Source organism: Artemia franciscana, chromosome 2 (assembly GCF_032884065.1).
Source record: "Artemia franciscana chromosome 2, ASM3288406v1, whole genome shotgun sequence".
NCBI lineage: Eukaryota > Metazoa > Arthropoda > Branchiopoda > Anostraca > Artemiidae > Artemia > Artemia franciscana.
In genome coordinates, this window is record NC_088864.1 from 44,149,129 (window position 1) to 44,174,668 (window position 25,540).

Below are 25,540 nucleotides of genomic sequence, written 5' to 3' on the forward strand. Positions count from 1 at the left end.
AAGGAAGGGATAATCCCTGTATCTAGAAATTCAATAATCCTTTCTTAGCTCGTTCATGCTGAAATATATGATAACTACTTCTGCGAAAGAATGAAAAAAGGAACAGAAAAGCAGCCAGAGCATGCCAAAACCCAAGTCCATATTACTAGGCTGAACTCGAATTTATCGACAACGATTCAAAATCTCTTTTTCTTTTCAAATTTATCATAAACACCTATTCATTATTCGGAAGTGATTTCAGACTAAAATTTCTGTTGGTGAAGAAAATTCGACAGAAATTTGGATAGAAAAAAACTATTATAGAAACTATAAGCAAGAAAATAATGCTTTGGTCTATCCCACAGCATCTTATATTATTTTAAGTCATTTATCAGTTTGAGCTATATTTAAATTATTAAGAGTATTTACATTGAATTAATCCTAATTTTTTATTAGAATTAAAAGTATGTTAAAAGTAATAACATTAATTTATCAAAGGCATAAATTTCAGCAACCAGTATGGTGGCCAGTAACTGAGCTTTTGCAACATACTAAAAAAATCAACCGTGGGAAGGAAGATTCTTCAAAACTTAAGAATACCCTTTTTCATAAGGTTTGAGTAACCATTCGTATATTATGTAGTTAGCCAAAAGTCGTCGAAAGCTTTTTTGTAAAAATTGATTCTTCAATCTTCTTAATTTTTTCTTTTAAAACAGGATTGTCGTATGATAATAGAACCAGTTTTAGGAAATATGCCAACAGTTACATGTTTAGAATAAAAAACAAAATTAATAGAGATAAACTTGGCCCTGTCTTGGCCAATCAAAAAATTCGTCATAATAATGAGCCCTAGTTTAAATACTGTGCGATCGTGTAAGACCCAGACAATTTAGGTTCTTTCCCAAATTCAACATGCAATTCTGTACTAGCACGACTGTTATGACATTATCAATATACCTGCTGTGAAATCAGAAAAGGGGGAAAGCTTTTTTCAAAACAAGGAACTGAACATCATAGCTTACCAGATTATTTTTATCAAACAGGCAACAAAAAAAAAGTACTAATTGATACAGCCTTATATGCTCCATGTCGGAGTTCGCTTCGTTTTTGTTTTTAATGTGTACACTTAGTACGTCTTTATTTATAATATTTTACTTCAATATTTTAATAATTTATTGAACACTTGGGTAATTTCTTAGACCATACTACCTTTCCATTTTCAGAAATTAATAAATGAAAATATAGATAGAAAAACGGGTATAATATTTAAATGAATCAGTGAAAAAAAATAATATTTGGAATTAATTAGGATGTGAGTTTTATTTGTTTGTTTATGTATTTCTTTATGTGCTGTGTTTCGTTGATCTTAGCTAAAAAAAAAAAAAAAATTCTATTAATCTTGTATCCGTTGATAAAGGCTCCCGGACGTCGAGTTGAAACATAAAAACAAAACGGATTTTTATTTTTAAAATTTGTTGCAGTTTTTTATTTAAATATATGCTCGTTTTTCTATCTAAATTTTCTTTTATTAATTTCTGTTGGCGCTTAGGTGACGCTTACTTTAAGTTTGAGTTTTCCCATTATGTGAATTGCAACAGATAATTGTAAATATCTATTTAACTTGATTTAATAGACATTCTTGTCAGTTATTGTATCTTAGTTGAAAAATTGAAAAGAGAGATAGTTTCTTTTGGAAACAATTTAGCAATAGACTTTGCATGAGTCTAGGTTACGATGGTACTAGTTGGTCATAACATTAAAATCTGCCTTTATAAGCATGAAAAACGATTCGTATGTTTATACATATTTAAATTGACTGGACTGAACTGGCTTTTCTACCAAAGCTGGTGTAGATGACCGCCCTACAAGCAGCATATTATCTACAGCATATTCATAGGGCTTTGTTCAAAAAGAGCCTGAAAATGCCTCAACCTTTGCGGTTCGTCCAAACAACCTTATTCTGACCGATCCTTAAAATTACCACACGGTTTGAAGCCAGTACAAGAAGGAGTTTGTTTTGTTTCGTGGAATAATAGAACATTATTCACTAAAACTTTAGCCAACTTTCTCAAACCCACCGCAAAGCCATAGACCAAAACAGACTAAAACAAGACGAAAACAAAATTACCTTAAAAAATGGCAAACTCTTGTTTTCTCAATAACTACGCAGGACACAAGTACTATGTTACATTAAAAGAAGTGTTGGTAAAGCTTGCAAATTTTCAGGTTTTTTTTTAAATGTCGCCCTTAGAATCGTTGACTTGTCTAGAGTAACCTCGTGTCTGGACTAAACCAAGTCTCCCCTACCTATCAGAGGGGAATATTCGGGGTCCCTTAGAAAAAACTGTCCAGAAGCCTTTCAGCTTTAGTCTAGCAGTGTTAACCTGATAATCATTATAATATATCATTATCATTATAGAATATATAACCTGATTATTTTCCTGATAATCGTTATAATTGCAGGTACTGGCTGGTTGCAACACAACATTGCTCATGAAAATGATGCACATATTTATATACATCTAAAGGTTGTCAACATCAAAATCACAACGATAGAAAATATTATGTTAGCTGGTTTTAAGACCAGCCTTTCCTTTTTCGAACCAAAAAAAGAGATTACAGGCATTGGCTAAAACTAAGCTTTAGCATTAGCTGATTCTCAGAAGCAGTAAATTCTCATTGTGGATCTTGAAGCATAGAAAATTAGAGATAAATAGTACCTGAGACAATTTTTGAATTGCTAAGCCTCGTTTTATGTTCCCTGTGAAATATGCAATTTTGCGACAAGTCTATAGATCTAAATTATACGAAAAGGAAAAAATATTTATATCAGTGGTTTCATCGGTATTAGATCAATCCATCCTCCAAGATAAAATATGCTATTACTCAGACTTTACTCAGAGAATGGTCCAAACTTGCCTATAAAACAAGAAACATTTTTCAATAATATTCAACCAATTTTCGTCGTCTTTTTCAACCGAAGAAAAATGTAAAGTAATTTTTTTAAACTGGATTTCGCAAATAGATAAAACTTGAAATAAGCTACCAAATCAAAGCAAAATTGTCGTGTTACATTGAAACATTAAAACTGTAAGATTACAGAAATAACATATTATGCAATTTCATAAGGAACATAAACCCAAGTATATCGTTTTTATTCTTTTTTTTTTCTCTAATATCTTCTGGAATGTATGATGAAGCTAATAATAGGCCAGAATTTGCATAGAAATTTCGGCCAATCAGGAATAGCTTATATGAGCAACAAGCCAAATAAATCAAGCTTTGGCATTTCAAAGTATCAATGTCTCTTTCTAAATCCCAAAATCTAGTGGAATTAAAAACAGCTAAAGAATAAAATTTTCGTTTAAAATTCATGGTAAGAGAAGATAAGCACGGATACAAAGGGGGGATGGGGGCGATCACTCCGTCCCAAACGATTTTTTTAATGCTTTCTAAATTATACTATTGAATGCTATATACGAGAAATAAGGACTGAAAAATCGACCGTTTTCTGAAATAAAAACAATGAATCATATCAACGCAATAAAATTGTTCAAGGACGGTATGTATTATAAACGCAAGACTTAAAAGTTTCTGTGCTGTTAGGGAGAGCCCAAGGGAGTGCAGACCCAAGACAAGAAGGTTGGACAGTGACAGTGGCATCACCTATTACTGCTCCCCGGAAACAGAGACACAGATGAAGTGTACGTAATGCACACGTTCAAATGGAATAATTTTACTTCCATCCCTGAACTTGAAAAACAAAATCAAGACTCTTCACCAGCACTATAAATGCTTGTCTCATTGCTAGCAGCAACACAACATTATAAGTACCCTGACAATGATGCCAATTCATCTGCCAGTAACCTAGTGTCTGCCTCATTTGGTGAGGCCAATTATCCTTTCTGGAGTACCTCAACGAGGTCCTTTGAGTAGTTATATTCTTTGGAAGATGCATTTCATGTTGCTAGGGCTAGGAATACTAGCACTATTTATCATCCCTTTTACCCATTTGCCCTTTTTTTCTGGACATCATATTCTGAGCCTAATGAAGTTCTCTTCTAGTCTCATGGAGAAAAATTTTGGTCAAAGAATCAAACTGGCTGAAGAGTTTGTAGTTGACTGCATCAAAACGTACTGTTTATCTTCTGTCAATCTTTTGCTGCGTCTGCTTTTCACCTTGATTAGGATAAGTTTTGTAGCCTCAGAAAGCTTGTCTTTTGCACATCCAACTGAAAAGGCTTTTTTTATTCCTTGCCCTTTTTCTTTGCTTTTGAGTATTTTTGCTAAAAGTACCGGTTAAAACACTAGAAATAATCCCCTCACCTTCAAACATTGTCATTTAAACAATGGGTGCGTTTCGAACAGTCTATTTTGAGAGAGGATTTTTCTATATTTGTTTGTCCTATTTCTATAGGAGCCTTTTACGTTAGTGTCCAGACGCCTAGATTATCAATTCATCTTATATTGCAAATCTACAACACCGTGATGATATCAAAGAGCAATCGAAAATATTTCAACTCTCCATATGCAACAGGCAACGAGTACCTAACTTTCCCTTTGACTTGGGGTCGCCTCTGATTGGCCAACGGATATTGATGTTTATTGGCAATCACGTCCTCGACAAAGTTTCCCAATGCCTTGCGCAAGCGGCAAAGTGAGGCAGATGATCTCCCTTGCGTTAAGTTACGTCGATAGCAAACCTGACATTAATTCAATTATTTTAAACAAAATTGTGGAGGAAGGGGGGGGGGTGTTAAACTTTTTCTTTTTGGCACTGCCGACCCTCCCAAATTAAGGCTCTGTGCCCATGTTTGGAAGAGGGTAATAAATTTTCGTTCAACCATAAACCGTCCGGCAAAAATGAATAGATTATATATAAGGCTGAATGAAAAGTAGAAATTATCAAGATATTTTCTTTGCAATAATTTTTTATTTAAGTTGCATTTAATTTATTTACATATTTATTTTACATACGATATATGCTACAACTGTATCAACTTATTTATATTTGTATATATGGATGTTTCTTTTTGGTTTCTTTTTCCTAGTACTCCGCTTGTGTTTTGTTGTTTTGTAGCGGCTTGAAAATGAATTTATTTGCCCATTGTAACTGAATTCGTTTTGATCAGTCAGCTGTCTTTTGTTAGTTGGGGAATGTTACTGTGGACTAGACATTCGTCACTGACGCAGAACAGTGTAAATTTCAGGCTATACACTATAGGACAGAACCTGTAACATTTTCCCCTGGGATTCATTAGTGACGTTAAGAAGAAAACACCAATAATTTTGTTGCATTAACTTTTAAGTTCTAGAGTAAACCGTCCAGATCAGTGCACATAATATTCTCTACAGGTTGTTCAAAAATGAATTTATGGAAGATGCGTTTGGTTCAAAAAAGGAAAAAAATTAAAAAGACTTACAGCTATTCTGTGAGTATGGTTCAACATAATTGCTTGGGAATAAACCGACAACTCCGTTCAATTCTCCCTGCCACCAGGAGGCGTCGTCTTTGTTGATAACAATGATGACATCATCTTTTTTCAGAGACAGCTCATCATCATTCTGTGCAGTGTACGGGAACATTGCAATTACCTTTTCTGTAAAAAAAAAAAATTACATAATTTTAATGTCTGCACCAAAGCAAAAAGAAGACACATAGATTTAATGGCAAAGATACACCTAGATTCCCATAAAGACTTAAAACTCTCTTGAAATACTGGAGCTGAATCTCCTCTATATTCTCATCAACTAGGTATCGCCACACTTCGGACCCATAATGCATAGTTGATAAGATTTTTATTGATCGTTATATTTGATCAATTAATAAATCAATCAAGACAAGTATTAGTAATTATTAGTTAAGTAATAACTATTACTAATGGTATTATCAGTTAAAGACGGTGAACACATTAAGAGTAAAATGTCCAAGGTCCAGGCTGTTTTTTTTTTCACAGTTAAAAATAGTTCGGAAGCACAGGAAGAGAAGCCTGCAAACCAAGATTAGAATATTGGAAATGACAGCAGTCAAGCATGGTTCTGAAATGTGAGCACTTCGAAAGATGGAGGAGAATTTTATAAATGCTTTCGAGAAAAACTGTCTACAGATTTTTTTTTGGGTACCCGTCTGACTGACCGTATTTCTAACAGTAAGCTGTACGAAAAAATGGTTCTATCCCACTTTCTTGGGCTATAATAAAAGACAGCTTGAGATTTCTAGGACACATTCTGTCTTAGCCAAGATTGTCAAAAATCGTCCTTTCCGGCATTCCATCTAAGGCCTAACGCAAAGCAGGTCGTCCCCGAATGGGGTGGGAGCAGGTGGAAAAAATCGATTTAAGGGAAATTGGAATGTCTTGGGAGGATTTAAAGAGGGAGACTTTGAAAAGATTGGGATGAAGGAGGAGTGTGCGCAGCTGCGTTAGCCACAGACGACTTGGTCCCGCAGTGAGTTGTCAGTAGTAGTAGTAGCACTTTATTTATCATTTGAAATCGTATCTATTAATTGACATTAACAAATATTTTAATGCATACTAAGTATTGAGTTATGTAATTACCAACAAGTAGATGTATTTGATAGAGCAACATAATAAATATGGGGGAAGGGATTACTGAGTTTAGGCAAACGGTTCATAAGAAGGTAAATTTGGCTCATGTTGGTCACCAAATTTTAGTCGAAAAGTTCAATATGGATCTGGTCTGAGATAAATATATGAGGTCCATGTACGGTTCGAAAACTTTTTTTGAAGAGGGGACAGTTCGAGTTCAAGCAAAGACCTAAGAGTTTCACACAGTGTCCTGCGGTCCGTTGTGAAATATCTGCCTAAGTCCTGTCTCGCACTGTTCTTGTTCCAAATGGGTCTCAAACCCGGTAAACAAAATGATCCGACAAACAAATTAGAAATGAGGAATGAAAAATATTTGAGAAGAGGAGAGAGACTTACCGACTTGAATAGTTGGAGGAGCAGGGGATGAGAAGCCAGCAAGCTGGTCATCGAATTCTTGGACAGGAGTACTCCTTGCTGAGCCTGAAGAAGTCATTATCCTTACATAAGACGAAGGAAACCATCCAAATTGTCTTTGCTTGCCTTTTGCCTTTAAACAAAAAAAAATAATCGGTTTCCCTTAGTTTTATCGACAAAAATCAATCAGGACAATTCCGAATTTTAGTATCTTTTTCTATTACAGAAAGCAAGTGTTTCTAAAGTAACAAAAAAAACATGCAACATAAGATAGAATATGTGACAGTGAAGAAATGGATGTTCAAAATGACTTTTTACCTTTGTGAAATAGTTATCTTTTTAGTTGAATGACCTTGGATAAAGCCAGTACTACATGTAAAATAGATATTTTATTATTTTCTACAAACTGGGTTTCTGAAATCAAAGGAGATAAAATCCAGAATATTTGTTTTGCAAAAATCACAATTAACGTTTAAGAACTATAATCTTAGAAAAAGCTGCCAAATTTATACAATTTATAATTCAATTTATTAAAAACAACTCGTGAACAAACTATTTTCATTATTATTGACAGACTCAGAGAGTATGGGTAACTTATAAGAGTAGAAACTGGCGCTTGTATCGGCAAGAAAACATTAACACCATCTAGTGTTTGGTGGTATTTGGTATTTTTTGTAAGCTTTGTAATCATTTTTCTGTCCAGAACTGGAATCAAAACCTTATTGCTACACTTACATTACTAACTACACAAATTAGATTAATTGTTCTTATTAATACACCGAAAAAAATGGCAGGTTTTCCAAAACACTAGATGGTATTGAGAAATTTTGTCGACACTAGTGCAAGTTCCAAACCAAACTGAGTCGAGGCTCTGGCCAAAAATGTTAAATTAAGAGCCCAAATTCAGATCTTAGGAGCCTGTGTGGCTAAAACAATTAACAGGGAGTTTCAGCATAAAATGAAACAAACAAAAGCAAAAAAAGGATACAGCGAAAGAAGCAACAACAGTCACTTAAATTTTTAAACATAAACACGCAATTCCAGCATAAAATGAAAAAAAACAAAAGCAAAAACAGAATAGAGCGAAAGAAGCAACTACAGTCACTTAAATTTTTGAACTCTACATCAACATGAAAATTATACATATTCACCAGCGAATATATACGAATACAAACATGTGATAATATAACTAAAAAAATCATAAAACAAAGACCTAGAGAGCAGCTAATAATCATTCGTTGCATAACACATCCTTTTTACATATTTTTTTAAAGCATTTAGGTCTACAATGCTTTGAACATGATTTGGATTTGGGATCAGAATTTTAGAATATCAATCTGAACCATTTTAAACCATCAATTTAGATCCAATTTAGACTGATTATCGAGGAATTAGCCTGATCTCTGTAGGTAGCAAATTACTTAGTAATATGATACTTTTTAGACTGAGAGATGCTGCAAACAAAGTTATAAGAGGGTGGTTTTGGACAGGGTAGAGGAATTGTGAACAAAATTGCCACTCGTAGGTTAATAACTGAAAAGTGCCTGAGTTATCAAACACCTTTGGCTTTCAGTTTTATAAATTATGAGCAGACATTCAATTCTGTTGATAGAAGAGCTTTAATGAAGGTCTTACCCTTTTATATTGACATCCTTGTATATTGATATTCTTGTATAGTGAAGGTCTTATCCTTATATACTAGACAAATACATTAAAGTGATTTGTTCTATATACTAGAATAACACTGCTGGGGTTAAGGTAGGAAAAGAGGTTAGCAGCTTGTTTAGAGTTAAATCAGGAGTTAAACAGAGTTGTGTTCCATCCCCTTTTATATGGATTATTTTGGTGGACTTTGTCTTAAGGAGCATAGGAAAGGCAATGGGAAAACACGGAATCAAATGGGGAGGAAAAACTCTCCTGGACTTATATTTATGGTGATGGTTTAAGGATCCTAGATGAAAGTGTGAGTAAAATAAATGAGCTTTTAGAGGTTCGCAAGTTCAGGATGCTAGAATAGGTTGGAAAATTAATGTTAAGAAGACTAAGTCACTAATACTATGAATAAGTGAAGATGGAAAGCAACATTGGGAAACAAAAAGATTGACCAGGTAGACGGCTTCACTGGTAGTATTATTAGTAAAGACGGTGGGAGCAGTAAAGATTTTAAAAGTAGAAAAATCAAGGCTCGGGGTGTTTTTTTTTTAAGTTAAAAAAGTTTGGAATAATGGAAGGACAATTGCAGGAATGCACTGCAGGGCCGACGCAAGGACATTAGTAGTCAAGAAGCGTCGTTAATTCTTAAATAATAATAATAATGGAAGGACAATCCTGCAAACCAAAATTACAATATTGGAAGCTACAGTGATGATAGTGGTCAAATATGGTTCTGAAGCATGGGCGCTCCAAAAAGCGGATGAAGATTTGCTAGATGTTTTCCAGAGAAATTGCCTACGGATTGTTCTGGGTACCCGGCTGATTGACCGTATTTCAACCAGAAGGCGGTACGAAAAGTTTGGTCCAATCCCGCATTTTATGGCTACTAAGAGAGAAGATTGTCCTTTTCAGCCAACTCTATGGCTAAACGGAAAGCAATCGTCCGCGGTTGGGATGGGAGGATGTTATAAAGAAAGATTTAAGGGAAATGGCAACTTTCTGGGAGGGTGTAAAGAGGGAGACTTTGAATAGATTAGAATGGAGGAGAAGCGTGCGTAGCTGTGATGGCCTCAGGCGGCTTAGTGCCGCGGTGAGTTTTTAGTAGTAGTAGTAGTAGTACACGCCCCTAATTATAGTCATGTTTCGGCCTACCACAAACGTACAAAGAATTAGGTAAATGTTTAGATTAGGGGTTATTGAAAAGAAAACATGTTATGTAAATTGTAAATTAAATTACAATTTATGTAAATTGTTTGAAAAGAAAACAATTCTTACTTCATAATATTCAGAATAATTGTAACTAACACATTTTGGCTGTAGCTCCACTATACTTTACCCCCTCCCACCCTTTAAAGGTGCAGAAATACAGTCGAATTATATATTTCTAATATATTCCACCACCCGTCACCCTTGTTTTTCCGGTTATTGTTTCGTCACTGTTGATTCAATTTACGGTTATATAGGTTGAAACGAGCACAATGTATTGAAAATATATAATTTTGGCTACATATTTGTACATTTGGAAGGATAGGGGGTAAAGTATAATTGAGCTGCAGTCGAAATGTGTTAGCTGCAATTATTCTGCATATTATGAAGTGAGATTTGTTTTCTTAACATGTTTCTTTCTCAATAACACCTTCCAAAATCTTAACCAAAAATTAATTGGCAAAAAAAAAGTTTAAAATTAAGCAATGTATTTAGTTGATTGATTTAAATTACTAAAAATTGATAACAAACTTATAGCTTGGTACCTGTAGTTCACCTTCCCACCATCCAGTTGGATTTTTCTTTCTTATAAGAACAAGCTGACCACGTTGGAGTGAGAGTTGGTTAGATTCAACAGCAGTATACGGAGCTATGACTGTGGCTATCTCCGGTTTCTTTCCACTTCGTCCCTAAAACGTAAAATTGGAATAAAACTGTATTTAAAAAACAGATATTTACAAATTTGAACGGGATAAGCTTTTCATAAGCTAATCTGATTAATTCTACTTTTATATTTTCGAGGTTTTAAAAGAACGCACCTTACTCACTCGTAGTTTTACAAAGTCAAAAAAACATTACCCAGAAGCATATATTAGCATTAAAAAAAGACAAAATAGTATGCCAATCAAGCACTAAATCCTTTTTAAGAGGCCAACCTGACAAGGTCCATTGTAAAACATGTTTAAGAACATTCTCGCTTCTGAAGGACTTAAGCGACTCCCAGCCAGAAGATGGGCTGACTAAAATAATTATATTTATAATAAAATAATTATAAACATAGCTTTTTCGTGAAATCTTCGTCACTTTTGTTTTAGGAACTGGCCAAATTGGCTTCCTACACAAATCGTTCAGGATTCTCGTTACTTTGTCCTCCTCGATAAAAGCGGCACATAACTGGCTACCATGAAAATATCTAGCGATTCTTCTGCTTTCAATCACCAAAATGGTCAAAAAAACTAAAGAGTAGAAATTAAGTGTTTCTTGGGATAGTTATTCTTAAGTAGATGAACTAGAGTTTTCGTTTGTTTATTTAAGATTGTTGCAGTTTGTATGTCAGCAAAGAGGCCTGTATCTAATATATCAAGTATCTGTAATATATCAAGTATCTGTAATATATCTATAATATAATAATATATCTAAAGGCCTGTATCTGTATCTAATAGTATTAGTTAAACAAAGCTAATATTGGCCAAAAAATAATATAAACAAATTACTGCTTATATCGGCCATTATTTAGCGAAGTTTGAACTTTAGAGTAAAGAGAGAGGTATTGACGAGGGGGCAAACTCCCTCATGCATGTAATATGAGGGAATTCACCCCCTCGTCAATACCTCGCTCTTCACGCTAAAGTTTGAGTTTTGTTCCAATTCTTTAAGAATGACCACTAAATCACAAATGCCGTTTAAATAAAATAAATAGCTCTTTTAAAATTACTAAATATACTTTAACCTACAGAGCGTGGTATTGACATGTAGATGAACCCCCTCATATATGTAATAATTTCTGTTCGTTTTAAGTTTTAGTGTTGCTCCTTACTTTCAGTTGAAAGAACTTTCTTTTTTTTTCTTTTTTTTTATTTCTGAATGTTTCTTAAATAATGTTGGGAAAGCCCACTTTATGAAAATTCTCTTCCCCCATGAAAAATTACTACATGAAAAGATCCTCCCATGTAACCCAATCCCCCAACCTCACCCCACCCCACCAGATAAATCCCCCTGAAATGTCTGTATACTTCCCAATGACTAATACTATGTGCAAACAATGGGCAAAGTTCACAACTTGCAGCCCTTCCCTCGGGGCTTGGTGGGGATCAAGTCATCCCCAAAGACACAGTTATTGGATTTTTTGACTATGCTCAACAAAATGGCTATCTCAAAATTTTGATCTGGTGACTTTGGGAAAAATGAACATGGGAGGGGGCCTAGTTACCCTCCAATTTTTTTTGGTCACTTAAAAAGGACACTAGAACATTTAATTTCCGTTGAATGAGCCCTCTCGCGACATTCTTGGACTACTGGGTCGATACGCTAAATCCCGGGAAAAAAACCTAACCAATATAGAAATAAACACACATCCGTGATCTTTCTTCTGGCAAAAATACAAAATTACAAAACCAGACAAAATTGCAAAAAAATACAATATACAAAACAGAGGACCCTACTCTACAGCAAGGTCCTCTGATACGCTGAATCTGACGGTGTTATTTTTCATGAAATCACAACCATTAGTCTAAGACTTTTAGAGGGTGTTCGCCCCTTTTTTTAAAAATGGTACATTTTCTCAGGCTCGTAACTTTTGATGGGTAAGAGTCTATTTGATGAAACTTATATATTTAAAATCAGCATAAAAGTCTGATTCTTTTGGTGGATGTATTTTTAGAGTTTCAGTTACTATTGAGCTGGGTCGCTCCTTACTTATAGTTCGTTACACGAACTCTTTGATAAAAACTCTGTCACATAACTACAACTACATCGCTGGTAGAATTTCTATTTTCAAATTACTTAAAGAGACTTACAGATTCACTGCTTGGAGTTACACCACGATTCGGTGAAACAGATGATACTGAATCAGCTTGATAGTCATAAAGCACCTCAGCAGAGGCAACGGCCACTTCATTATTTAATTCTATTTCAGCTAAATCTTCACTAGGACTCGCGTATTTACCAAAGCCTTCGTCTGCAGGTCCGACCTATAAATTTAACAACGTGGATAGTTATTAAATATTTAGGAGTGTACATACTAAGTACACAGAATTAGCATATGAAGAGTACACAGAAAACAAAACTAAATAGTAAATACAATAGTTACTGAAAAAAAAGTTAAAGCTATTACATTATAACCAAAACCATTCGGAAACTACTTTCAGGCATCTGTGTGCATCATAATTTGATTTATTATTTTGATCCAAAAATAGAATATGATGAAAAAAATGATAAAAGAAATATGACGTTTAAAACTACTGATCAAGTTATTAGCAGTAAAATTCACATGATTTTATAAAGAAGAGTTGAGAAGGAATTAGCTTACCACAACTTGTGCGATTGTGATCAAAAGCTCAACATCATTTTCAGCATGAGAGACCTATAACATAAGGTTTTGCAGTCTTTCTAGAAAAAAACAACATTTCATATTTTGTTTTGAAGGATAGTCAAAGACCCGTGTATATTTGTTTGTTTCTATCATAGAATTTTTCCCTGAATAGGTTCCAGAAAAAAAAATGCAAAAATCACTGCAGAACGCTAGTAGGTAAACACCCATCACGGGGCAGGCGATATGATTGATTCTAACAAAATCATATTATTTTGATCGCGCTGAAGAAGAGAGGTGGTTGTTCTCTCGAAATATTCGCTTTCTGTGTTTTCTTCAGTATTTTCACTTGGCCTTTAAAAACCCCATTTTTGATCATTTTCTTTCTTTATGTTATGGCAGGTCAATGTGGTTTAAGAAATTATTTCCCTCTCCCCTCTCCACCACCCTTTCTCTGAAGGACTATATGACGAAGTATTGAGAATAATTAACAAGAGAAGAGTACTCCTCCCAAGTGGAGAAGATTTTAGATGCGAAACTTAAGACTACGCGCATAAGAATTAATCCTACGGGAGGAGGGGAGGTGCTTTCCGTAAAATAAAACCTCACATTTAGAGTTATTTTAGGTGTTATCGAGCTTAATAGAATTGAAGTATTCTGCTCCAGAAAACTACGGATTTTCATTATTTGGATTCGAATTATGTGGCTTTGATTTTTATGGAGCTAAATTCCAAAGTTTTTTTTTGACAAAACTAGTTTCCTAGAATAATGTGATGATGTTGTCATTTTCGACAAATTTTGACTGTGTTCAGAACACAGAAAAGGGTCTCAATTATGATACCAGCTCGTCACTTCTTCAAGAGCCCTTTAAATTTGAAAGGATCCAAGTCAGGGACGGTCGAAAAACATAATTTCAGTTCTTCTTTAATGTCTAATTATTCATCCTAAATACATTTCGCTCCAGTATAAGAGCCCAGACAAAACGAAAGCAACCGGTTGAGATTTTTATTTGTCTTCTCAACTGGTTTAGTTTTAGCAGAAACAAAATTTTAAAAGAAACTCATCAATAGACAAAGAGATCTTCATGCAACATTGCTACTTGTTTACCGATCAACTTAGCCAACCGTCAATACTTAACCAATTTCAAAATTGCTTCAGACTAAAAAAAAAAAATTTGAAAGCAAACTGAACTTGTTGCTTTCACTTGTATATAAAGAAAGTCTGGTGTAAGGCGTGAAAAGCCATAGTCTGGAGCCTTGGAGCAAAACTAAAGCACCATCATTGTGCATCCCAAACGTGTAACATTTAATAGACAATGCCATTAAAAAATTGTATTCACTCTTTCACCCCTGAAGAGAGAGAAAGAGAAAAAGAAGTTTTATTTTAACAACAATCGTAGCTCAAATGGCTAATTTGATGTTGAACTACAAAACATGTTATTATGCACTATTATATAATGACGTAAAAAAGGGAAGAAAGAGTTCTGGTAGTGGTTTGTCCAAGCACGCACCGGCACAAGTTTTAGCTTCTGTCTCGTACGGCTGACTGTCGGGGCTTCTGGGGGTAAAATGTCACCGTAAGCAGGGTTAGATGGCAGCATTTTGCTAAACCTCAGGATAAAGTCACCCAAACGGAGTTCCGAACTTTGGAGTTCAAGGGTTGCTAGGGCATCGTGGTAAGAAATGTCTCTATTACTCAAGATGATCCCGGTCGCCCGTTTTTAGACTGCCTACAGGTCCTACATTAGATAGGCGGTTCTTAATATTGACGGGCCCCAGACAGGACAGGCGCATTCAAGTATGGCGCGTACATAGCACAGCTATGCCCGAAGAAGACCGTGGGCGTTGCACCCAAAGCGACATATTTTTGAAAGGATTTGCAGAGATGCGGTAGTTTTACGGGTCACACTATCAATATGGGCAGTAAAGGTACAATCGTGTGAGAAAATGACCTTACCTTAGACCTAAGTTCCTCCTTAGGGAATCCAGAAAAGGCAGCTAATCATCCCCGATATGTGCTGTGCCCAGACGTCTTCCCATTGCGGTTGGACGGTCGAATTGATTAAACTTCAGGTCCCGCTGGTATGTACGGCGAAGTGTATTTTTTGGCTTTCCTCTTCTTCAAGTTCCCTCTGGTTGCCACTCGAGTGCCGTTCTGGGAGTCTATCTTCCGCCATACAGATAGCGTGTCCTAAGTAGCGCCATCATCGTTGGCTTATGACATCTGTTACGAGGGACTGATGCGTGATAGAGGGAACTGTCTGAGTTATGTGGTCCCTCCACTCGAAAGCGAGAATCCTCTTTTCTTGCTGTTGGTTAACTTTCAAGCATTCACATCTATAGAGGAGTGCAGAGATACTTTTTCGAACGCCAAACTTGCTTTAGTCGATTAAAAGCTCTACAAGGCTTGTCCAATCCCAGACTGCACCCCTTTTCACTTGATCCAGTTTGTTCGACTGTATTTCCGAGGTATCTGAATTCCAGAACCTGCTCTACTGAATTGTCCTCGCACTTTATGCTAAGTGGTGAGTAACTCATTGCCATGCTTTTTGTCTCGTCCGAACTAATCAGTCCCAAAAGACTCTTTCTCTCGTATGACATCGAGAAGCTCCTAGAGCTTTTCCTTTTTTGCCTCAACCAGGTGATGTCGTCCGGCGAAATCAAGATACGGTCGTACATTCTGACTAAGTATATAGACGTTCCACATTTTGGGAGTCCGCCTTATTGGGATTCGTCGATAGTCTCACTCACTTGCTCTAGTAGCCGCCTCAAGATGAACTATTCAGTCACTTTGGCTAGGCATGGCGTTAGGGAGATTGGTCTTAAATCATCACACGACTTGGGCGGGTTCACTTTGGGAATTGCACGGATGTGGGCCTTTTAGCACGACCTAGAGAAGATCCCGGATGCAAAGAACTAGTTTATAAGAACCGAGAGTGGTAGGGCTAGGGTCAAAGCAAATTTACATATGAGCTTTGCAGGGATTTCTCCTGTGTATGGAGAGGCGTTTGTCTTCACTTTCCTGATTTCACTATACACCTCAAATTCACTGGGTGCTATTGTGCCTTCGTTGGACAATCATCAAGAAGCGTTGCTCTCTCCTGGGGGGTAACGACTGGAAAAATGGAGGTGAGAAATGCATTAACGTCACTGAACCCCAGTATTCGCCCATTATCGTCAGATATCTTGACACTAGTTTTCGAAACATTTCCACTCATATCTTTGACCGAGCTGTGCCACTTTGCAGGTTCAGTGTTGAGCAGGGGGGATGGGGGGGGGTTGTAGGGATAACTCTCCACCCTAAAGGTTGAGAGTTATAGTCCTAGTTCTAAGACTATAATTATAGAAAACTTCTTCTTTTTTATAATCAAGCTTATAATTATTCAGTGCTCGATATGCATAGCTTGCCTTTGACAAATACAGTGGCAATCTATTTCGAGGTTGAAAACTTTTGATTGGAAGATTTCGAAAAGACTTCTTTTCAAAAACAAATCCTTGCAGGTTTCAAATCCGCATCATTTTATGGGGATTTCTTATTTGAATTTTGAAGTTAGCCCTTTGAATGATTTCTTCAAAAAACCTATTACTACGTTTATGCCCATGGAAACTATATTTTAAAATATAAAATCTGCGTAAATTGGACTATTTGGTTTCATTTCTTAGATATAAGCTTGTTCCACGAGTATTTTACGATTCTGTTGTGTATTCAAATACAGTGACAGAAACAAAAAGTGTTTAAAAAAAATAAAACAATGAAAAAATTTAAATTAAATAAGCACTATAGTATTTCATTCAAAACTGAAAAAAAAACTACCTTCTCTCAACTATCTCAAAAGGTCAATGAACTCGTAATAATAGTGAAAATAGTTTCAAGGGGAGCGGTAATAAAATTAAATGCAAAGATATTGAACAAAAAAAAAATCCTGCGGAGGCAAAAAAAAATCCATAGCACCTCTAGCATTTGTAAGTATTAATTCAGATAGCAAATTGAAAAAAAAGTATCAAAAATATCCTTACATTCGAAGCTTTTTCAACGTAATTCGACGGAAAAATTCCACTCCTATCTCCAATACATCCCGTCCACCAGTCACCATTCTTCTGAGTTACTGTTATGACTTCACCAACTTGGAATGTCAAATCACCAACTTCAGCTGATTGGTAAGGATAAAGAGCGACATATTCTTCGTTTGTAGTAACTTCTTCAGAAATCATAGTTTGCTTTGTGTATTCAACAACATGAGTGTTAGGAAACCAGCCCCTTTTGCCATTGAGACTACCAAATGACCATTCCCCCTAAAAAAAATGAATAAAAAGAAAACGTTCTTATTATTCTTAAAAATTCACAGTTGACAGCTTAAGGAGCCAAGCTTTTCTACGTTCGATAATCTTATTAAAAAGAGACATTTACCAATTTTGTCTCTGGTTTTCACTATACTGTTTTTAAGGGTGCTGACAAAGTCGGTTATGCACGCTAAACTTAAATAAAGCAGTAGTATAAAATTCACCAATATCAATAATGAATCAGGAAACATTTTCAAGACTTATATATAGTTTCTGATACTGAAAAAGAATTTGATACATGCTGGCCTTCTCTCAGCCGTTTCAAGCCGAAGTTTACGTCATCTGTTTATTCGTCAAAGCCAGGAGTTTAAAACGAGAATTGAGTTGAACTTCCCGCAGATAGCAGATGTAAAGGATAGGAATAAAAAAAAACTTATCTTTTAGGAACCACATCGTCCGCCAGAACGCGACGTGTCCTTTATACTAGAAATAAATATAGTTCTGTAAAACCAAGAAAAAAGGCCAAACCTCAACATTTGACCACCAGAAATATTTTTGGCACCAAAAAATTCAGAAAATTTTCTTAATAGCTTATCTAAAATTGGGAGAAGTCAACTATGCATAAACACCTTTGTTTTAGGGAAAAGAGGGGGGAAAGGGGGGGGGGCATATTTCTACGATATTTTCTGAATTGAAAGTTTTCTATTAATTTAAATCTGTTTTCTATCCATTCAACTCCATGGAGACCGAAAATGACATCAGAATTAGAAAATTCCATCAGTTGGAATCCCATTACCCCATTTTTTTCAATTATGTATTATCCTTATAATAACACAAATGATACTTTTACCCCTTTTGGCATCGCCTAGGTTGAAAATGAGGTTCTAAGCGATGACATTTTCCTATTGTGATGTCATTTTCGGTCTCCCCGAGCTCAAATTAGTAGGAAACATGTTTAAATCCAGAATATATTGCAGAAATTTAACTTCAAGATTGTCCCCTCTTTTCCCCGAAAAAAAAGGGCATTTCTACACGGCTCATAGCCCATTTTTGATATGCTATTGATCAAATTTATTGACATTTTGGCGTCGAAAATGTTTCTGTAACTTAAATGCTGTGTCAAAACTGTATTGTTACAGAACTAATACACATATATTTATATGTAATATACATACATATATATTTATTTGTATTATATGTATATATACACATACATATTTGTATGTATATATATATATAAGAATATTTTTATTTATCTGTTTAAGTTAGGGTTCTTTTGTTCAAATTCTTCTTTTACACAGTTCTTATTTCTCAGACTTTTATAGCCTTTGTCCATTTGCATGGCTCCAAAACTACTGCGAATAAATTTACATATTACTTTAATCAGCTTATATCCTCAGATCAAAAAGAAAAATTATACAAGAACATTCAATATTTTTGGGACACAAGGTGCGTCCAAGTTTGAAAAGCAACTAAGAAAAAATAAATGAATGTTGAAGATGAAACAGCTCCCTCGGTCTTAACGCTGTACTGCCGTGCTTGGCGAAGACCGTACGGCAATAAACCTGATTTTTGGGTGATCAGCATTTAAATGAAGCCTATTACCGCTTAGGTAGCAATCCTAAATAATTTCTACGCATTGGGTGCCATTTCTATTCAAAAACAATGTTTATTAACTTCAACAGTATTATTCTATAAAAAGCCTTTAATGGCCTAGGGCATAGGTTTCCAACTTGTGGGAAGCGCCAACCCCTCCCCCGGGGGGGGGGGGGCACGAGACTGTTGTAAGGGGGCCATGCAGTTGTTTCCAAATATCATTTTCGAATACAAACCAAAAAAGTCGAATAGGTGTCAAAAAATGAATCAGGAGTATACGTAATCCACACATTTAAGCTACGAGGAAAGGAAGATTTTACCTACTTTGACAAACAAAGCATTAGAAATTTTATTGCCATTTGTAACATCTTACGTATGTGAAACTCGTTTTTCTACAGTAGCTGCCTTAAAAACAAAGTATCGATCTCGCTTAATGATCGAAAAAGAACTGAGAGCCGTGATTTCTTAAATGATACAAGGGTTTGAGAAAATTTGTGCTGAAAAACAAGCTCAACTGTCGCATTAAATTTTTATGTTGTTGTAGTATTAATTATATATTCTGTTTTTTATTTTGTTAGTATATTTCTTATAATAAATATATTATATTCTTACATATTATTGTACGTTATTTTGTAGCCCATTAAATAAATTAAAAAATCAGTTGAGTATTTATGAAATTTGACTTTTAGATAAATTAACGGGACGCAACAATTTGTTTTTAAAGGGGGGCGCACCAATTTTTTTTAAGGACGGCGCCGGTACAAAAGGTTCGAAACCACTGGCTTAGAGTCTAAGCCATTAAAGCTGATTATATTGCTTTTGGAGCTCAAATGAAGTCATCTACCAAAGCCATATGGCACAATCATCTTTGATTAGCAGTTTTGATTCCATTCTAAACAAGGTCAGATTTATATATTCCAGAGTAAAGTCAATTAAATTCTTGAAATTTAGAAGACGTTAAAATGAAAAAAAAATTGATATACAATTTCCGATTTTTTTTTTTTTTTTTTTTTTTTTTTTTTTTTTTTTTTTTTTTTTTTTTTTTTTTGGCTACCGCACGATTCTATTTCCTGGCAGCTTGACCCTCTCTGAGCAAAACTGGACATTTTATGGCGCAAACTATGCTTTTGCACGATACATTTTGTTACTTGAAAAGGTCATCATCTGCTGACAAATTATTAATAACTTTAAGAATCACTTCTGCATTAATATCACCACCAAACATTTTGTAAATAAACATATGCATCAGTGTAAGACAGAGCCGTTTTTTCAAGGTGGGGGGCACAAGTGAATGATCATATAGAGCAATTTAAATAGAAAGATATTCACCTGTTTCTCGGCTACACTAATAATATCGCCTTTTAAGAAAGACAAATGATTTTCTTTTGTTCCTGACCAATTGTAGATGGCTTCCATGTAGAGTTCAGTAAATACTTGTCCTTGACCTAACATAGGAGAGGCTTCATCCAAAGTCTTCGTAATTGGAGCAAACGCAGAAGGCTGGTCCTGTCCAAATGAACTGTTATCAGAACCAGTTTCAGGTACTTCTTGTATGCCTCTAAAACAAATGACTGAATTAGGACTAGTTCAGGCACACTGGTTAAAGGGTTATGGGAAAACTGTAAGCTGTACACACTGTAATAAAGGAATATCTGAGATCAGGATAGAATCTCTCATATATTGTAAAGACTAACACTGAAAAATAGATTACATAAACCGAAAATTGGAAGAAAAGGCAACATAGACTGTTTTCTATTTTTATAAAAAAAAACACCACTACTAACAACTAACTGCAGCATCAAGCTGCTTGATGACAACAAAGATCCATAAGCTTTGTCTAAAAACAAAATCTTAAAAAAAAAGTACATTTCACTGATAACCTGTTTACTTGTGATAAACCTGGGCATGGAGCCGATTGATTCTTGCGTGGAAAAAAATTTATAACGCAAACATCTGATTACACAAGTAACGAAAGACATTGAAAAAACTGTACCTGTATCTTGAAGATTGTGGTTACGCAATCATTCCATTAACATCATTAATGCAGTGGGATAGTAGCGGCCACTGAAATGAATGAATAAATAATGGCCAGCCCATGATGATGTCACGGTAAATATGGATAATATAAAGAACTTTTGAACCGCGTGACATGTATTGATTTGAGAACGTATTTTTTTGGAAATTTTTTTGCCGCAATCGTCCATGAGAATGGGGAGAAGGAGAAAAAATAAGAAAGTAAAAACTGACGGTGGTGATGAGAGTGATAATAAATCGAATGCAAGTCTAACAGCCCCAAAAACTCTAATATGGGTTAAAAGGCCTACGCTGGAAGAGTCTATTCTGGATTCGAGTGGCGAATGTTTACGACAAGAATGTAAGAAAACAAATGGAGAAAATATTGTAAGAATTTTGGAGCTGTTGGAAACTTTACAGTCAGATGTAAAAGAAATTAGAGAGTCCTTTCATAGTGTGAAGACTGGCGTGCAAAATACACAGAAAACTGTCTGCGCATTGGGAGAAAGATGCATGCGTATGGAAGGTGACGCGGGTGAAACAAATAATCGGGTAGATAGTCTGAAGTCTAAGATGGAAAATCAGGATAAACTTTTGAATGTTTTTATTTGCCCAAGTTACACCATTAAAAAATCAGTCTCTCGTGTTGCAGCACACGAAAAAAAAACAACAAATTTTGGTTCTGGAATGTGAGGACTGACCCACAATTAGATACAAAAAATACCATCAAAAGAGTACTAAATGAGGGATTGGAAATGAAGGATATTCCACCATTTTCAGTGATACAAGAAGCGAGTAACTTTATCAAAAACAAAGTTACAGATCATAAGAACCGATACGGCATAATGAAAAATGCAAAGAAATTAAGAGGAAAGGAGTTGGAGTTTCGAAAACCAGTTTTTATTTAGAGGTTACATGAAAAGTTATTAATTATGAAGGTTATTAAATTTTGGTTGGCTTATAAATGAAATTGTGAGCCATATTAAGCCCACTGAGTTTTTGTTTTGGGAATTGATATGCATATACACATAAACCGGTTGGTTCATTTGTTTTGTTTTATTTTTGCTTTATTTTATTAAGAGAGTTGATACTTCCTTTGATATTGTAAGATGTAGAAGTTATTTTGGGAAGTTATGGCTTTCTACTTCTCCTTTGACCTTCTCTTACCCACATTTGATTTTGGATAATGGTTAATTTAACCAGTAGGTTAAGGAAACTTGAAAGGAGCCCACTGGATGTGTGTGGATTGATGCGTGGTTTTCTGCATCAAGATTATGATGGAAGTGAGAATGTTGAATGTGTGGATTCCCGATATGATTTTTTGTACGAGATGAGCGATAGGAAGAAAAGGAGAGAAATGAAAGTCTACAACATGAACTGTCAAGGGATAAACACATCATTTGAGTTCCTTGGTGAGCTATGTTTAAAACTGAGCCGTATATCTTGACGCTAAAGGAAACTTGGCTTAGTGATAATAATTCTGCTTTATTAGAGATAGAAGGTTATAATCTTTATATGCAAAATATGGTACTACACCAACGTGGTGGTTTAGCTGTATACGTAAAAAGTACATTTGGTGTACAGATTAGGTTGGGTTTAGCAGTTAATTATAAAATGAATTTCGAGTCTAAGATTCTTGATGTAAGTAATGTAAATTATAAGTTCGTAGTTGTCGTAATTTATAGACCACCTTCCGGTAATGTTGATGAGTTTATCGAACTTAGTGATGAATTTTTGGGAAAGTTGCCAAGTTCAAGAATGCCAAGTTTTATTTGTGATGTTTTTGATATTGATTTAAATATGGTTGATAGAAATAGTAAGGTAAGACATTTTGCTAACATAATGTTAAGATTTGGTTTTTATCCAGCAATTACCACAGGCACACGAGTGACAAAACTTCGGAGTATATAATTGATAATATTTTTGTAAATATTAATTATTTTTACCCTACAGCAGTTATTGATAGTGTATCTGACCATTTTGGGGTTCCAATATCTGTACCTGGAATAATTGGTCCCAAGCCCAAGAATAAAAGTATGTCAAAGGTGCCTGTTGAAGGTGGAATGTTCTTTTGAAGTTTAAGCGGAAGCTTAAAAGTGCAGATTTTTAGTTTCTTCAGGATAGTACAGGTATTGATACCAAATTTGGTAAATGGTACGAAAAAATAAAATTATTGTTTCAAGAGGGTTTGGAGCTGAAAAAGATAAAGCAGATATATGTTGCCAATTAAACCTTGGATTACAAAAGGATTACTAGCCTCAATAGGAAAACGGCAAGTGATGTGTAAAAGTTGCGCGACTCAAGGCTCAGTATCTGATAAAGAACATTATAAAGAATTTAATAGAAAGTTAAAAAGTCTTAAGAAAAGCAAAAATGAATAAAATGCAAAGAAATTTACAGATTATCAAGGAACCCCGGCTAAAATTCAGCAACTGATTAAGTCGGTAATTAGCCCAAATAGTGGACCAATAATTCCTAGTAATCCGCCATGGGAGTCGTATAGTTGTTTTGCTAATAACTTGTGTACCCACTTTTCAGGGTTAGGGCTAAAAATATCGATATCTGTGGAGTGCATAAATGGTGATGTTACATCCCAGAATTTTCTTCCTAAAGCAAGTGATACAACCATTTATCTTCAATCAGTGAGATCGCGTGAACTTGAAGATACTCTGTAAAGTATGAAAAAATCAGCAGCTTGAATGGATCAATAGAGAAATATGGATCTATTGGAGAAATAGTTCAAAAAATTTACGCAATTTTTTGTTGTAATACGTTGTATCTTTTTTAAACAGTGTTTTGAATTGGGAGTGTACCCTAATTGCCCAAAATGTGTGTTGATTATTTCTCTGAATAAAAGAGGTGATAAGGAAAATATGAACAACTACTGTTCAATATCTCTACTTCCAGTGATTTCTTGTATTTTTTAGAAATTGATTTATAGATAACTGATGGATTATTCTAAAAAAAAAAAAAATGTTTTTTCTTCACAATAGCCAAATTAGTTTTAGAAAAAAATGTTTTTACAGAGCATGCTTTATTATTTTTGACTACATTTGTTAACGATTACCTAAATTCAAGTTCAAAGGTGGCTTCGATTTTTCTAAATATAATAAAGGCTTTTGACTGTGTTGATCATGAGATTTTATTGGCTAAGCTTGAAAATGCTGGAATTCCTTTTAAAAGTCTCTAATTGATAGTTTCATTTCTTGGAGGTAGAACACAAAGAGTTCGGCTGGGCAAAGTCCTACCAGAAGAGATGGTAGTAAAGTGCGATGTGCCACAGGGATCTGTGTTGGGTCCTATACATTAATGATCTAAATGGATGCCTCAAACAGCTGACAACACCCAGGTACAATGATGGCCTGGTGCGAGCAGTATTTCCACGTTTTGCTGATGATACACAGTTTACAATGACTGCGAAAACAGGAGCGGATTTGAAAATTGGCATGAACAAGAATGGTGATAATCGAAAGGTGGATGCGAGTGAACAAACTGCTTGTTAATCAGAAGAAAACAACGTTCATATTATATGGCAGAAGTGCAAATTGCTATCCATGGATTCAAGAAATTGAATTAGAAAACGGATGTATAAAATGGACAAGTATTGTAAAGTATCTTGGTGTCATGGTAGAGGACTGCCTAAATTTTAAATATCATATTGCATTTATAAGTACTAAATTAGTCAAAAATGTAGGAACTCTACGGAAGAGAAGAAATTTTTTCTCCAAAAAGCTACTTAGAATGTAATATGTTTCTCTTATTCATTGTTATACTGTTTTACAGTTTTGTCGTCGACGTTCACTAGCCATTTATACCCGTTCCGTGTGTTACAAAATAAAGCTGTAAGAGTTTTGACCCATGACTTGTCCCAGAATTCGGTAAGATCGAGGCATCGCCAATTAAAAATTTTACCATTTTTTGGTTTGGTTAAATTTTATATAAATTTGTTTAAGTATGATTTATTTTTTCTAATTGTTACCTGCATGATCCTCGGAACTTTATAAAGAAAGGGGACATAGTTATGAAACCATAAATGTTAAAATTAGTTAGAGCGCCGGTTCCAATTACTACCAGATCTAAAGTTTCTATTAGGTATATTGGTTCTAAAGTCTGGGACATGCTTCCGGCGAAAGTAAAAGGTCAAAGGCTCTTGAGGAATTCCGTGCTTCCTTTTTGCGATGTATTTGTTTTAACCAGTATTGTAGATATGGACTGAGTGATTTGGGAGTGAGTATAAGCTTTTCAGTGTTAAAAGAGAAATTCATTCGCCTGTTGATTGAGGTGAGTGTTGGTATGTGAAAAGAGGCATGATGAATCAATGAGTATGAGTGTGGGATTCCTATAAATTCCCTGTAAAAATATATTATCTTTAGAATGTTGATTAATTGTTTTGTAGGGGTGTGGGATGGGAGAAAGAGTCCGAGTTTTTTCCCAATAAAGTGTATTGGTGTACTAGTAGTTAAAGTGTCGCTTTTTTTGGGTTGTCCCAAACAAGCTAATATGCATCAGGACATATTTTGATAATATCAGTTAATGTTTAGTTT

General features: G+C 35.0%; 1 protein-coding gene across 4 annotated transcripts in view; it reads right to left on the minus strand.

Annotated features, from left to right (window-relative positions):
* The window catches only part of LOC136042349 (intersectin-1-like), a 113,694-nt gene that overhangs the window by 52,654 nt on the left and 35,500 nt on the right, over positions 1-25,540 (minus strand). For all 4 annotated transcript variants that reach the window (XM_065727335.1, XM_065727329.1, XM_065727322.1 and 1 more), the window contains exons 12-17: positions 20,313-20,541; positions 17,124-17,399; positions 12,596-12,769; positions 10,346-10,489; positions 6,924-7,074; positions 5,403-5,579 (exon numbers count right to left, since the gene is read on the minus strand). In XM_065727335.1, coding sequence (XP_065583407.1) covers positions 5,403-5,579; positions 6,924-7,074; positions 10,346-10,489; positions 12,596-12,769; positions 17,124-17,399; positions 20,313-20,541 — 1,151 coding nt within the window. The remainder of the gene's footprint in view (positions 1-5,402; positions 5,580-6,923; positions 7,075-10,345; positions 10,490-12,595; positions 12,770-17,123; positions 17,400-20,312; positions 20,542-25,540) is intronic.